This window comes from Carcharhinus amblyrhynchos, chromosome 7 (assembly GCF_965287045.1).
Source record: "Carcharhinus amblyrhynchos chromosome 7, sCarAmb.v2.hapA, whole genome shotgun sequence".
Classification (NCBI taxonomy): domain Eukaryota; kingdom Metazoa; phylum Chordata; class Chondrichthyes; order Carcharhiniformes; family Carcharhinidae; genus Carcharhinus; species Carcharhinus amblyrhynchos.
The window spans coordinates 82,213,060-82,226,650 of NC_137330.1; the positions used below are offsets into that span (position 1 = coordinate 82,213,060).

A 13,591-nucleotide genomic window follows, 5' to 3' on the forward strand; every position below is an offset into this window, starting at 1 on the left:
AACCACCATCTGTGACTCGCGTCTGCGTCCGCAAAAACGCCTGTCTGATCCCCTCACTATGGAGTCCCCTATTGACACTGCCTTGCTGCTCTTTTTCTTACTTTTTTGAAGTACTGGGTTGGGCTCAGCTCCAGAGACCTGGCCACTGCTGCCTCCCCCAGGTGAGCTGACCCCGCCCCCCAGGAGTACTTATTTTGAAGGGGGCATCCACGTTGAAGGGGGCATCCACTGGCGTGCTCTCCATCACGAGCTTTCCCCTTCCTAACAGTTACCCCCTTGCCATCTTCCCGTTGCCCCGGTGTGACCACTTACTGGTAGCTCCAGTCAATTGCCTCCTCATTCTCTCTAATGAGACGAAGGTCGTCGAGCTGCAGTTCCAGTTCCTTAACCTGGTCCCTTAGGGACTGCAGCTGCACACACCAAGCGCAGATATGGACGTCTGGGAGACCAGGAGCCTCCAGGACCTCCCATATATTGCATTGGCAACAACATACTGGCCTCACACTCATACTTGCCCTTTTTAGAAATACAGAGGAAAAAAGTAATAACTTATAAACTTACCTTGCCTCTCCCTTTTTGCTTAGGCCCTGTGAGCCAAAGCCCTTATAGCTAACACAAAAAAAACCAAAAACAAACTTACCTGCTCTCACTCCAAGCCCCCCTCTCATGATTAGCAAAAAAGCCTTTTTATTTTACTGTTCACAGCGGCTGCTGTTTTCCTGTTTCTTTGTCCATTACACTCATGCTTGTTCTCATGTATGCACTATATGCCAGAGAAAGCTGTGTCAATATGTTTGGCAACTCTATGGCCAACTGCTTTTTCCTTTTATCTCAGGTGTTGAAAATTGGCCCATGCTTTCAGTTGGGTGTGACCTAGGCCCTTGACCCCATGGCAACCAAATAACTTCAGAAGTTACTTACTGGAGTTGAGGTGTTGCTGCTCCAGTGATTTTCAAAAAGCCTAATTAAGTTGTTCAATCAGAAAATGTACAAGGGAAATTGAATAAAATACAAAAATTCATACTTGCTGTCATAACGTTGTGAAAATCATTGTTTTCACTAAAGATGTTTCCAGAGTCAGAAGTTCAGACTGTTAATGGGACATTGGAATATTTAAACAGATAAGTGTTAATGGCAAAAACAGCATTCCCTGAGTTCTTTTATGCAGTAAATCAAGTTAGTCAGACATGATTTCCCTTTATCAAAAGTTTGACTTTTATTTATGGACCCATACTTTCCCAAGTGCCAATTCATTTTTTCCTGGATCATTGTCTCAAGTTCTCACTGCCAACATTGGGCTGACTGCAGTGTAATTGTTGGGTTGATCCCTTCCTTTCTTGTTAAACAGAAGCGACATTTGTAATCCACCATTTCTCTGGTAACAACGCTCCACATGAGCAACAGTTCTGATGGAAGGTTATCAACCTGAAACATTGGGCAAGATTCTCTGGCCTCCCTGCGGCATGTTTCTTGGCAGCGGGAGGCAGTGTTGTTGGCCAGTGGTGGAATCTTCTGGTTCCACCACTATCAGTGGGATTTCCTATTATTCCGTCGGCAGTGGGACCAGAAGACCCTCCCGGATTCGCTGTTCAGCAAAAGCTTTGTTTTGCTTTGATGACAGTTGACCTTACAACATTCAGTATGGACTGATCATTCTGTTATTGTCTGCATGGTAAAAGCATTCATTGCACCATAATCTACGTAACTACGGGTGTGTGTGTGTGAGAGAATCGGTCAAGAACTGAATGATGACATTTGTACTAAAATTAAAATTTAGTCTGTAACTACACTGTTAAATGATCATGATTTGGTATTGCAGGTCAGCCCTGGTGAATTGTCAAATGGAGTAATAAACGCTGCTTTCTTGCTGCTTTTCAAAGATCTAATCAAATTATTTGCGTGTTACAATGATGGAATCATTAATTTGTTAGGTGAGTACAATTGCATAAAATGAGACCAAATAGAAAAATAAATCATGTTTCTTTACTGATGCTAACTTTGTGTGGATGTTATCTACACCATTAGTTTCAGCATTCAAATCACTCATACCTTTGTGCGTAGTATTAATGTGGCAACGTATATCTAAATCCTTGGACTCTTTCAGCTAGGAATACACCAACATTTGGGAATAGAGTTAAATGTAATTATATGTTTTCTGATTTTAGAAAAATATTTTGAAATGAAGAAGGGACAATGTAAAGAAGCACTAGAAATATATAAAAAATTTCTCACTAGGATGACGAGAGTTTCGGAATTTCTTAAAGTTGCTGAAGTAAGTAATCATTAAAGTCACTTCATGTTTGTTAACTCTGGGGAATAGCCTTGTTTGACTTTGACTAATTCAATATTTGAAGATCGGTCCTTGGGATTATATCAGGAAAAAATACACAGTATAGGATCATAGAAGCCCTACAGTGCAGAAAGAGGCCATTCAGCCCATTGTCTGCACCGTCTCTAACAGCGTATCTTACCCAGGCACTTATCCTTGAGACCCCACACATTTACCATGGCTAATTCATCTCACCCATGCAACTTGGGACACCTGAGGGGCAATTCGACATGGCCAATCCACCTAACCGGCACATCTTTGGACTGTGGGAGGAGCCAGAGCACCCAGAGGAAACCCATGCAGACATGGTAAGAACGTGCAAAATCCACACAGACAGTGACCTAAGGCTGGAATTGAACCTGGGTTTCTGGTGCTGAGGCAGCAGTGCTAACTACCATGTTGCCCCAGTATTGTGCCATGGTGCTGGCCCAATGCTGCTATGTAGGTCTTCATTGCAGGATGACTCAAGTACAGGAGCAAGGATACCCTACCACAGCTGTACAGGCCCCTGGCAAGACCAAAACTTGAACATAAAACAAAAAAGATTTGTAGTTTTAAATGTTTCAATTGTAGCCTTTGTGTAGAGCTTGTGCCCCCGCCCCCAAAACCCTATTTGCTTTTTCTGTCTATTTACAATTTTCAATCTCAAATCCAAATATGATTCTGCCATAGATCATCACTCATACTCAGCTGCGACTCTTACCTACTGTACCCATTATTTTGTTAAAATTGTTCTACACTGAATTACTATTTTAATTTGAATAATACTTTTACAATTAAAAACATTTATATTCATAAAAGTAATGTTTCATATACACCCATAGTGTTGTGATCTGCTGTGATTTGGTATTTGGGAAACATGGCTGATCTGATCAGCTGTAACTGAGCCCTGTGTGTGTTGCATGGTCAGATCCAATCAGATTTTATTTATTTATTTTATCACAAACTAATATTTCAGGCTATATATTTTGCATTGATAACAACTTTAACATTTGTCTTTGCAAGTCTGCCCTCTTCCCCTCTCTCTCCATTTTCCCCAACCCTGAAAAGCTCTAAACGATACCCCCTTTGTATTTTTAGAACTATGTACTAGTATATACTTTCTATTTAAACTAGTTTATATGCTGTGATGATGCATATAAACAAAAAAAAAATTTAGGGCAGCCTTTTCTCTTGGTTGTAAAAGATCATTGTAGAGCCTGCCCAATTTGACATTATTCCATTTAAGTGGCTGGAGAAACTGACGTCTTTCAGCATAGACGTGTGATCCTTCTGATCTGTTTCATCCCCTATATCTCCTCAAGCAATGCTTTTAAATCCAAATGCCAGATGAAAATCTGCGTGCTCTCTATCTTTGTAACTACCTCTGCTTCCTCTTATTGATTGGTTTGTCTAGTTTTCATTCTTCTTCTCCTCTGGTTTTAGTGATCATTTTGATTTAAGCTTGCAGAATTTATCCCTGTACGACAGGAACTTGCTCCTCCTCATAAAATTGTCATTGTATAGGTGCAGTTGTGGTCTTTTTCCCATTTTTATAAAAATCTCTATTTTTGACCTGATGTTAAATGTTACCAAACATTTTGGTTAATATGGAATAGTATTTTATTGCAAAATAGGCACTATAAATTCAGTGAATGCAATTCTGGAAATAGTGCTAAATTTAACCCAGAAAGTTACTTTCAGGATTCTGTACATATGTATGTTCTTGCCACTGGAATTCTGTTCCCCGTATGAAAAAAAGTGTCCTAAAATGTAGCACTGTTCGTTGAAACTTTCAGAATTCAACCTGAAGGCTGCCTTATTTTTAAATCTATTGCAAAATGGGAATAGATGAATATTTTGTTGTCAGTTGTAAAAATATTCCAATGCTTTAAGGGCACAGCCTGCCCTTTTTTTGACCAAACAAAGATTTTTTCTAAGATGCAAATCAATGAAATAAGTTGTCTCAGAACAATTGGCATCACATTTCCTTGTGTTGCTTATCCTGTTAAGGCATTGTTTTGCATTGTAGCACACAACTGTGAGCATATTATTGATTTCAGTCTTTCTTTAAAAAAAAAACTCTGCTCTAAACTGGATCAGTGTTGCTGATCTACCATCCTCTCCAGTTCTAATATAATATATTTGATTGTTTAAAATGTCCAAATATGTGGGTTAGAGTGGTTACCCATGCCAAAATGCCCCTTTAGTGTTCATGGATTAGTAGGATAAATATGTGGGGTGGAGCTGGTTGGGATTGTTGGTGCAGGCTCAATGAACTGAGTGGTTTCCTTCTGTAACGTTGGGATTCTGTGAACCATACTAATTATCACAGCCACATTTCAGTCCCCAAAATGCCAATGAATTATAGCAATTCTTTTTAATGTGTACCCGCGAAATAAAAAAAGGCTTTGAAAATTTTGAAATGATATTCACCAGATATAGTGCAGTACCAAAATAATCACAGATTCATGAAGTGTATAATGGGAATCTAAATGTTTTAACTTGCTGTTTTTATGTTTCACAGCAAGTAGGAATTGACAAAGGTGACATTCCTGATCTATCTCAAGTAAGTTTTTTATTATATTCCTTTTGCATTCTAGTAGATTAATTTTATAAATGTTATAAATTCATACAAGCCTGGCTTTGTCTATTTGTAATGGGGGTCTAGTGGCTCTTTGGAGTCGGACCTTGATAGGTAAGTTGGCTTATGCTGTTTCGGTTCCAACTTTGGTTGTTATTGTTTGTGCTACTGGTCTATTTGTAAATTATCCAGACTGCAGGAACAGCAACATACGCACTAAATAATTCTCACCCAGATTACATGTGATCAGAAAAATGAAGAGCTCTGTTATAACCACCAAGAACAGAACTGGATTTTGCAAGGGATAATGACTGGGACATGCCCCTTCAGTTCTGACTTTGAGTTACAGATTCAACCCAGTGATTGAGTATGAGTAAATACATCTCTTTGCAGGTTCAGCGATATCAGTGAAGCAAAATGATTCCCAGGGTGAATGTTTGTTTCAGAATTTTATTTCACCTCAAGACGATGGTCTTTTAAGCATGTTTGAACTTGTCGCAACTTAAAACTTTTTGAATTTTTCTGGTGAAGCCGGTGCAGTCCTATTTTGATCCAGGAAGTGCAAGAAGAATGAACTTGCTTGGTGTTTGCAGTTGTCCCTAAATGCTACATCCATGGACTAATGTGATAGGACACAAAAAAGATTTCATAATGTCACTATTCCTATAATATGATTTTATATTTTGCACTATAATTGTTTCCTTCAGTAGACTGTACATCAATATAAAGTGTTCATCCATGATTTTGTTTACATAATACAAGTCCGAAGCGAATACTAAAACGTGTGCTATTCTGCACGTATTCTATACTATCTGTATGGGTTGATTCAAGGCAATCATCTTCACGTGATTTTAGAAACTTTCAAAAGGATTTGAAACCTGTTCTTAATTGTAAAGATACTTTAAGAACAATTAACTTCAAAGTTTACTCAGTTCTCACATTGTGCTTTGCAACTTAGTGCAGACCAGTTGATGTTTGTGACTGATTAGTTTGTACGATAGCATCATTATTGCCTTTTTAAATGTCTAAGATGTTCAGTGAATATTAAAGAAGTGTGTGATTTTGGTTCTTTGTGGCTAATGCTAACATTTCAGTAAGATCTTTTGGCTGCATTTAGCTACTCCTCTCAGTAACACTTACTTGTAATGTGATAGCATATTTTGAAGGTATGCACTGGTGGATCCAGCTTGCTTCTGTACAAGAAATATTTTGTCTGTGTACTATGATAGTAAGTTAAGATGGAAAGCCCAAATATGCATTTCTTCACGTGACAGTTTATTATTTTACTAGAAATAAACTAAAATAGATTATTATAGAATGTCAAGAACTACCTTTCATATGTTACATATAGGTATATGTTACCTATATACCTATTACAACGTGTTAATAAATTTAGATAACAAAGGCGATAATGAATACAGAACTGTAACATGAAAATAAAATACTGTGGAAGCTAGAAATCTGAAATAAAAACTCAATGGGTCTGGCAGTATCTGTAGAGAAACCAAATTTATCATCGAATCCAATATGACCGTTCTGAACTTTTTTTTAATTCCTGAAACAATATTATTAAATTTTGAAGCTTAAAGGGAAATCATCATGTGAAATGCATGCAATTTTCACCATTTGGCCTTCTGTACCCTTTTTATTTTGACAGTTGGAATGCGGCAATACACCACTATTTGATTTGTGTCCAAGTTTCACTCTTTTAAATGTGCACAGGATGTTGCTTCCTAAAATATAGACAATGATGGCCTGGAATTTGGGAGGAATGGTATGGTAGTGGAGATTGGCAACAAACTGTCAACGTTCAGCATTGTTAACCTCTGAATCAGGCATGCATATATATAAGTACAAAAATTTAGAAGTTGCATTCTGTCACTTAGTGCTGCATCACAAGCTATGCTGAGGCCTTCTTGGGAACAAGTAATGTAATTAGCAAGAACTTCAGCCTTACCACTTGCATATTGCTTGTGGAAATACTATGAAAAGTTGCAATTAGCCTGACCAGTGCAACTGAGTTTTTAACATGGATATAACTAATAAAATTTAATTAACTGCAAAACCGGCTCTGTCAAAATAAGTTTGTGGAGTACATTAAATGAATGAGTAAATTCCTTTTAAGTTTTTTTTAAAGAATATTTTAGCTTCAACCTTCACTGAATTTTTAAAAAAAAAATTGTGACTTTTGTTTTGGGATTTTTTTGTTTCCTATTTATGGGTTTGAAAATTCTTTATGATAATTGACTGCTTCATCAGACTGATGACATTGTTCCAGTTCCATGCTGGGATTTCCCAATAAAGGACATGGTAATCAATTGCATTGCCACTGCTCAGCAATGGAGCTGAAATAATCACCAGAGTGGTCACTCGATCTCTGAGGTCAATGGTGTGCATCTTTGCTTCACTGCAAACTCCAGGCTGTTGACTTTATTGATAATGTGTTACACAGGTTTATATTTGTCACCACTACCTGTAACCACGAATGCTGGGATTTACTACTTGAATAAAATTGAATCTGTACAATTATGCAAAACACCAGATGGCTTTGAGGCTTTTTTTAAAAAAAGTTGACTTTTCAATGCATGGGATATTTTATTGAAACACTTAAACATCAAGGTCGAAGTTTTAATACCTTGTATGTTATGCTAACCAATCTAAGTGACTTGCGGTTTGATTAGGAATAACCAAATATAATTTTAGACCAAGATTGTTAACTGGTACAAACACAGATACAAGATCGTCAACTATTTTGGTCCAGCTATTGAATAGCCCATGGTATTTGCTTTTTAGTTCATGCATAAATAATTAGCTGAACAAAATGCTGTCAAATGTTGGCTCAGTATGGTCACCATCTACAGAAGTGAAGCAGAAGGAGAATATCTAATGCAGGAGGAGTTCTTGAAGCAGTTTTTATTGCACTTACAAAACCGTTATTTATGCATGCAATTATTAAGTGCAACATAAAATGCATTGTATGAAGCGCAATTTTTTTTGCCAGATGGTAATCCTGAGATACCTAGCAAAGGTCAAAAAGGTTCTTCTGGACTTTGAACTGTGTGATTTACTATTGACCATAGCCCAACTAATCTGAGTTTTTGGCCATAATATATAAGCGAAACTTGGGTGTTTGTTCACTTTCTTATAACAATTCTCTTTGAAAATGCAGGCAATACACCGGAGAATTCTTGCTGACCTTAAAAATTCTGACACTGAAAATTCACCTTTTAAAGACTGTACCATTGATAATCCGGTAACCGTCAATGTTATCCACTATAACTCTGGTGTGCTGATCTTTCTATCACTATATTTGAGGTTATTAAATTAGATTACTCAGTGGGATACTTAACTCCATATTCAGGTTAGAATCTGATAACTTTCCTCATCTTTCAAAATCCTCATCTTTCAAAAATGCCCCTGACAACAGATCATCTGGTAAATGGCCATGGTATGGTTGCTTCTTTCAACTTGATGTTCAATGCAATCCATAAGATTCTCTTTAGAGAATATAATCTTTGTAAAAATGCATCTAATGTTTCATGAGAAAAAGTCAAATGTAAACAAGTTTTGATTCTTCTGGTTGAATCAGTATACACAATCCAAAATGTCCTATCCAACTACAGTTTTTTGTCTGGAGGTTTAAACTATTTCTCGATGTTCAGAAAGGTTATTAACTTCATTTAAGTCTTAGAATAAAAACTCAACAGTGATATGCTGATCAAGTAACAACTGCAGTTAGTACTGATAGAGAAGCAGAAAATACAGGAAATAGTCAACAGGTTAGGCAGCATCTGGAGAGAGAAGTGTTAATATTTCAGGTTGCTGACCTTTCATCAGAACTGAAAGAAATAAGACATAGTGGGTTTTAAGCAAGTTCAAAGGCAGGGAAATGGGGGAGGAGATGAAGAGCAAAAGGGAAAGTCTATTTTGGGATAGAAAGCAAGATAAATTAAATGACTAAAAGAAATGGCAAAAATCAAAAAGAGGCAGCAAACGAGACAATTTGAGCCAGGTAACTGTTAGGCAATTCTTCCAATGCTCTATCACTCTCTCGGTAGAAAGAGTCTAGAATCAGGAGAAAGTGTTGATGTATGAAAACAAAGCTTTGAGGTGAAAGCAAGCTGAGACAATGGGTATTACAGGGAAATAATCTTTAGGAGTTGGAGATGGGCTGAGAGAGGTTTTGGTCTGAGGTTGGAGGCTTGAACAAGCTCATCTTCCAAAGGAGATGAATGAATGCTTCAAGTTCATACTGATCTGTGGATTTGTACTTTAAGTATTTAGAAATGATCAATGTCTGTTAACTTCTAAAGCAGACCATGTTATACATAGCACAGTGATAAGCTAATCCTTAGTTCAAAACTCAAGAAACCTGCAGGCAGGCATAGATCTCTTCTGTGTCAGTCTGAGAAACCATGATTATTCAGTGCTGAGGTTTTGATTGAAAACGAATGTCTGCATATTGCCATTCGGCTTCTGCAATGTAGAGGTTGATTCACCAAACAGGACTATCCCTAGTCACGAAGTTTTTAGTTACCGTATTGGGATTGAATCTGAGAGAACTAAATGCTGCTAGTGCATGCTGATCTGTGGATTTGAGTACTTGGAAACGATCAATGTCAGTTAACTTCATAATGCATACCCAAACTCATCAAGGTACCTGCAGGCAGGCATAGAGCCTTTTAAGCTATTTTGGGGGGGGGGAAGCAATTTTTGAGGAAGTAATTAGATAATGCTATGTTGACCAGGTTGCATCCAGAGGTTTTAGTCTTGACTGAGTGGTAGTCCTCTCGATTCTGAAGCAGAAAATCAGGGTTCAAGCCTCTGCAAAGGTTTGAGCACATACTCTAGTATTGAGGGTGTGCTGCACCATCGAAGATAAGATGCTAAACCAGAACCTGTCTACCACCTCAGATGGTTGTTAGGTCCCATGCAGTATCAAAAGAGCATGGAATTCCTTTGGTGTCCTGTTCAATGTTTATCCCACAACCAGCACCTGAAAAAAGTATCTGATCATCTTATCTCATGGGTCCTTTGTACTTCCTTGACAGAAAAGGTCAGTGCTAATCACTTAATTTTAACACCATTTAAAACCAATAAGAAGTTTGTGGGGCAGCAATACAGAATCCATTTATTTTCTCACTTTTTAAAGTTGGATTTAGAAATCAAAGATACCATTTTGAAGAGAATGGATAGAAAACTTATACAGATGTGGAACACTGGCAATTTAAGAGTGAGGTGAGGCCGCAGCTGGAGTACTGTGTGCAGTTTTGGTCGCCGCACTTGCGGAAGAATATATTGGCCTTGGAGGGAGTGCAGAGGAGGTTCAGTAGGCTGATACCGGAGATGAGGGGGTTGGACTATGAAGAGACACTAAATAGACTGGGTCTGGACTCGTCGGAGCTCAGAAGGATGAGGGGGGATCTTATAGAGACATATAAGATAATGAAGGGGATGGATAGGGTAGAGGTAGAGAGATTCTTCCCACTTAGAAGGATAGCAGGACTCGAGGGCACAGCCTCAAGATAAGGGGGGGGTGGGGTGGTGCAGTTTAGATCAGAGGAGGAACTTCTTCACTCAAAGGGTGGTGAATCTCTGGAATTCTCTGCCTGTTGAAGTGGTGGAGGCTGCTCGCTAAATATATTTAAGTCACGGGTAGATAGGTTTTTGACAGACAAGGGAATTAAGGATTATGGGGAGAGCGGGAAAGTGGAACTGATCCATTTCAGATCAGCCATGATCTTGAATGGCAGGGCAGGCTCGAAGGGCTAGATGGCCTACTCCTGCTCCTATTATGTTCTTAGGTGTGTGCTTATGGAGCAGAAGGAAAGACAGGATACAAGATTAAGCAGGTAGTTCAAAGCAAAGTGTTGGAGGTGAGGAAGGAATAATGGTGCATGGGTGATGGAATATTTGTAATACTATGCACTACCTTCCAGCCTGAAAGAGGAGCCTGAGATGAGAAGTGCAACAACTATATTAAGTCAACAGACAAATGAGGAAGAGGCCATGCTCTGCAATTTACTCTACAATGCCACAAGAGGTCAATTTTTTCACATCTTGTCCATTTCACAATTTCTCACCTGATCAACCATCCAGGTTATAGCTCTTTCATGCTTTTCTGTTTGTGTATTTTTCAAGTTTTTCTGTTTTGCCATTGTTATACATGCTGATTTCATTCATTGTTGGTTTATCTATCCCACTATATTCTCTGCTAATTAATTACAGGAGTGAGTTTGGTTTCTGCCTTCTTTCTAATAAAGAATAGAAAATCTTTTGGAGTGATTTGAAGGACAGTATGTTTTAAAAAGTGACTTCCTGAAAAATGTTTTTCATTAAACTTAAAAATAGCATTTCCTCAAGCTGCTCTATTTTCATAGACATGGACTCGTACTTGATTTCATTTCAATCTCTTCCTCCTCCTTTTCCTCATATTCTTACAGATAAAGAGAACTTGGGTGAGATTTTGTTTCAGCTGCTCAACCAGCTACTCAAATGATGGCTGAATTTGGTAACATTCTGATTCTTTTTTCAAAGCAATGCTCAGCAGACCAAGCAGCATCAAAGAATTTTGGAATGCCATTGACTTTCACTTTCCACAAAAGCTACCTGAACTGTCAAGCATTTCCAGTACTTTGTGGAGGGGATCATGGAGAATCCAGTTTTTGACTTTTTCACTTGAGGCAAAGTATTGTGTTTTTCTTTGGTCTTCCTTGCAAAAGCTTAGTGAGAGAAGCTCTCAAAGCCCTTTTTGAGGTTTCTGCAGCTGTTGTAGCATTGTTCAATTCAAATGTTCTCCAATTTGAGAATTCTGTAAAGTCTGATACCATATAATCCTTGTTTTGAGAAAGTTTCAAAAGCAGGAACTTGAGGCTCCACACTAGATCTTGATTTGGGCAGACTGGTAAACTCTAATATTTTTCTCATTCTGCTGTCCACTTCTGAGGAAAAAGAAAAAGATGACTACACTTCACCTTTTCTCTGCTTCTTAACCTGCTTCACTTTTATCAAGCATACCTTTCTCTTATGTAGCATCCTTGTCAACTGAGAGTTGCTAACAACAGCTATGATTCACTATGGCATCAGACTTTTAATTGGACCTACCTTACATGTTAAGTTGATCATTCTCTACACCCTAGCTATGACCATTCGACACTCTCCTCTTACCTTTATAAACGGTATGCCTTTTCTGTATAGTGTGCAAGAAACAATACTCTTCACTGTATACCAATTTGTATGACAACAATAAATCAAATATAAGGCAAGATGAAGAGGTAGGCCTCAAGAACTACCACAGCTGGTATGGAGATTGAATCTGCAATAATTTTACTTTGCATCACAGTAACCATCTAACTGTCTCTTTTGTAGTTGGGCTTATTTCTTTGAATGAATTGCAATGCACTCTTGGAATTGATAGTTCAGCATTAACATTTCTATTTAAAGAATAAAATTCCTTTCTATGACTGTTAAAGAATCCTGGGAATATCTGATGTATAAATGCATAGTTTCAAATACTGTGAATAGACTGAGCAGATAAGTAATCATGAAGAATAGAAGCAATAAATGCTCACTATACATAGGTGCATCAGCATTTCAAGATTAATGTTTCAGTGGTCAGCCCAGATTTTAGAGTCTTTGTGGCTCATAGTAATTCAGCCACAATGCAAAAGAAGTCAAAAATCAGTGAATTAGAATCTTTTCAAACAAATGTTTCCGACATTGAACCGTCTCTGTTGTAGAATGCTTAGATTATTGTCAACCCCAAAGTCAATCCATACAATGTTATACAAGTACAATCATAGTTTGTCACATCAGCAGATTCAGATGTATTGTAAAAAATCTTATCAGAAAAGCTGTATGTGTCAGTTTAAGTTATCTTGTGCTTGTATCAGGCCTTTTAGTTTAGGATTTTTTTACAGAAAATAAAACTTTCAGCTGAGTTCTTCTGAAGTGTGTGTTTATTTAAAGATTTTGATTGGATTGAAAGCATGATGTTTATTTTGTGATGCTTTGGTTTATGGAGAAAGTGAAATAAAGCATGAGAAGTGTTGCCATTTTCCAGGCAAATGATTGCAGATGGTTGCTCAAGTTCCTCATGTAGCTGGCTGGTGATTTGATGGTAAAAGTGTGATGATTGTGTTATACTGTTTCTCTTTTAGGCTCCTAGCAGTCTTCTGGAAGCCCTTGAACAACATTTGAATACCCTGGAAGGGAAGAAAAATGCAGCTGGCAGTAGGTAGGATTGCACCTGTTTAGATGCATTTTCATTAAACCAAATACTGAGATCTTATTTTATGTTTACTGCCTGCAATTCCATTATGACACCTGTGAATGCAATTACTGTTGCTGTAATTGAGATGCTCGTATAAAAGTATTTAATGACAAAGTTGAGAAATTATTTGAATAATATTTTACATTGCAATGTTAGGAAAACATTTTTACATCTCTTGATCAGAGAGTTATGTATGGTTTAGTTAGTACGCAATTAACAAGTTTATCTACACAAAGTAGTAAATGATCAAAACACACACTTGTACCTCTGCGAATTGATGCTCAAAAATTAACCTTCAGATTACACACGCGTTGCTTCATTTTTTCTGAAAATTTACATCCCATCACAGTTTTTCAAATTCTTAGATTTTTCCAGGGAATTCAATTTGTTTGGTATCTAATCACAGTTGTAAAGCTAAGTATGTATC

The 13,591-nt window shown here is 37.7% G+C and overlaps 1 protein-coding gene across 19 annotated transcripts in view; it reads left to right on the plus strand.

The window, feature by feature from the left end:
* snap91a (synaptosome associated protein 91a) overlaps positions 1-13,591 on the plus strand; it is a 187,351-nt gene that overhangs the window by 99,763 nt on the left and 73,997 nt on the right. For all 19 annotated transcript variants that reach the window (XM_080192666.1, XM_080192667.1, XM_080192664.1 and 16 more), the window contains 4 exons: positions 1,820-1,931; positions 2,166-2,272; positions 4,836-4,877; positions 13,052-13,128. In XM_080192666.1, coding sequence (XP_080048792.1) covers positions 1,820-1,931; positions 2,166-2,272; positions 4,836-4,877; positions 13,052-13,128 — 338 coding nt within the window. The remainder of the gene's footprint in view (positions 1-1,819; positions 1,932-2,165; positions 2,273-4,835; positions 4,878-13,051; positions 13,129-13,591) is intronic.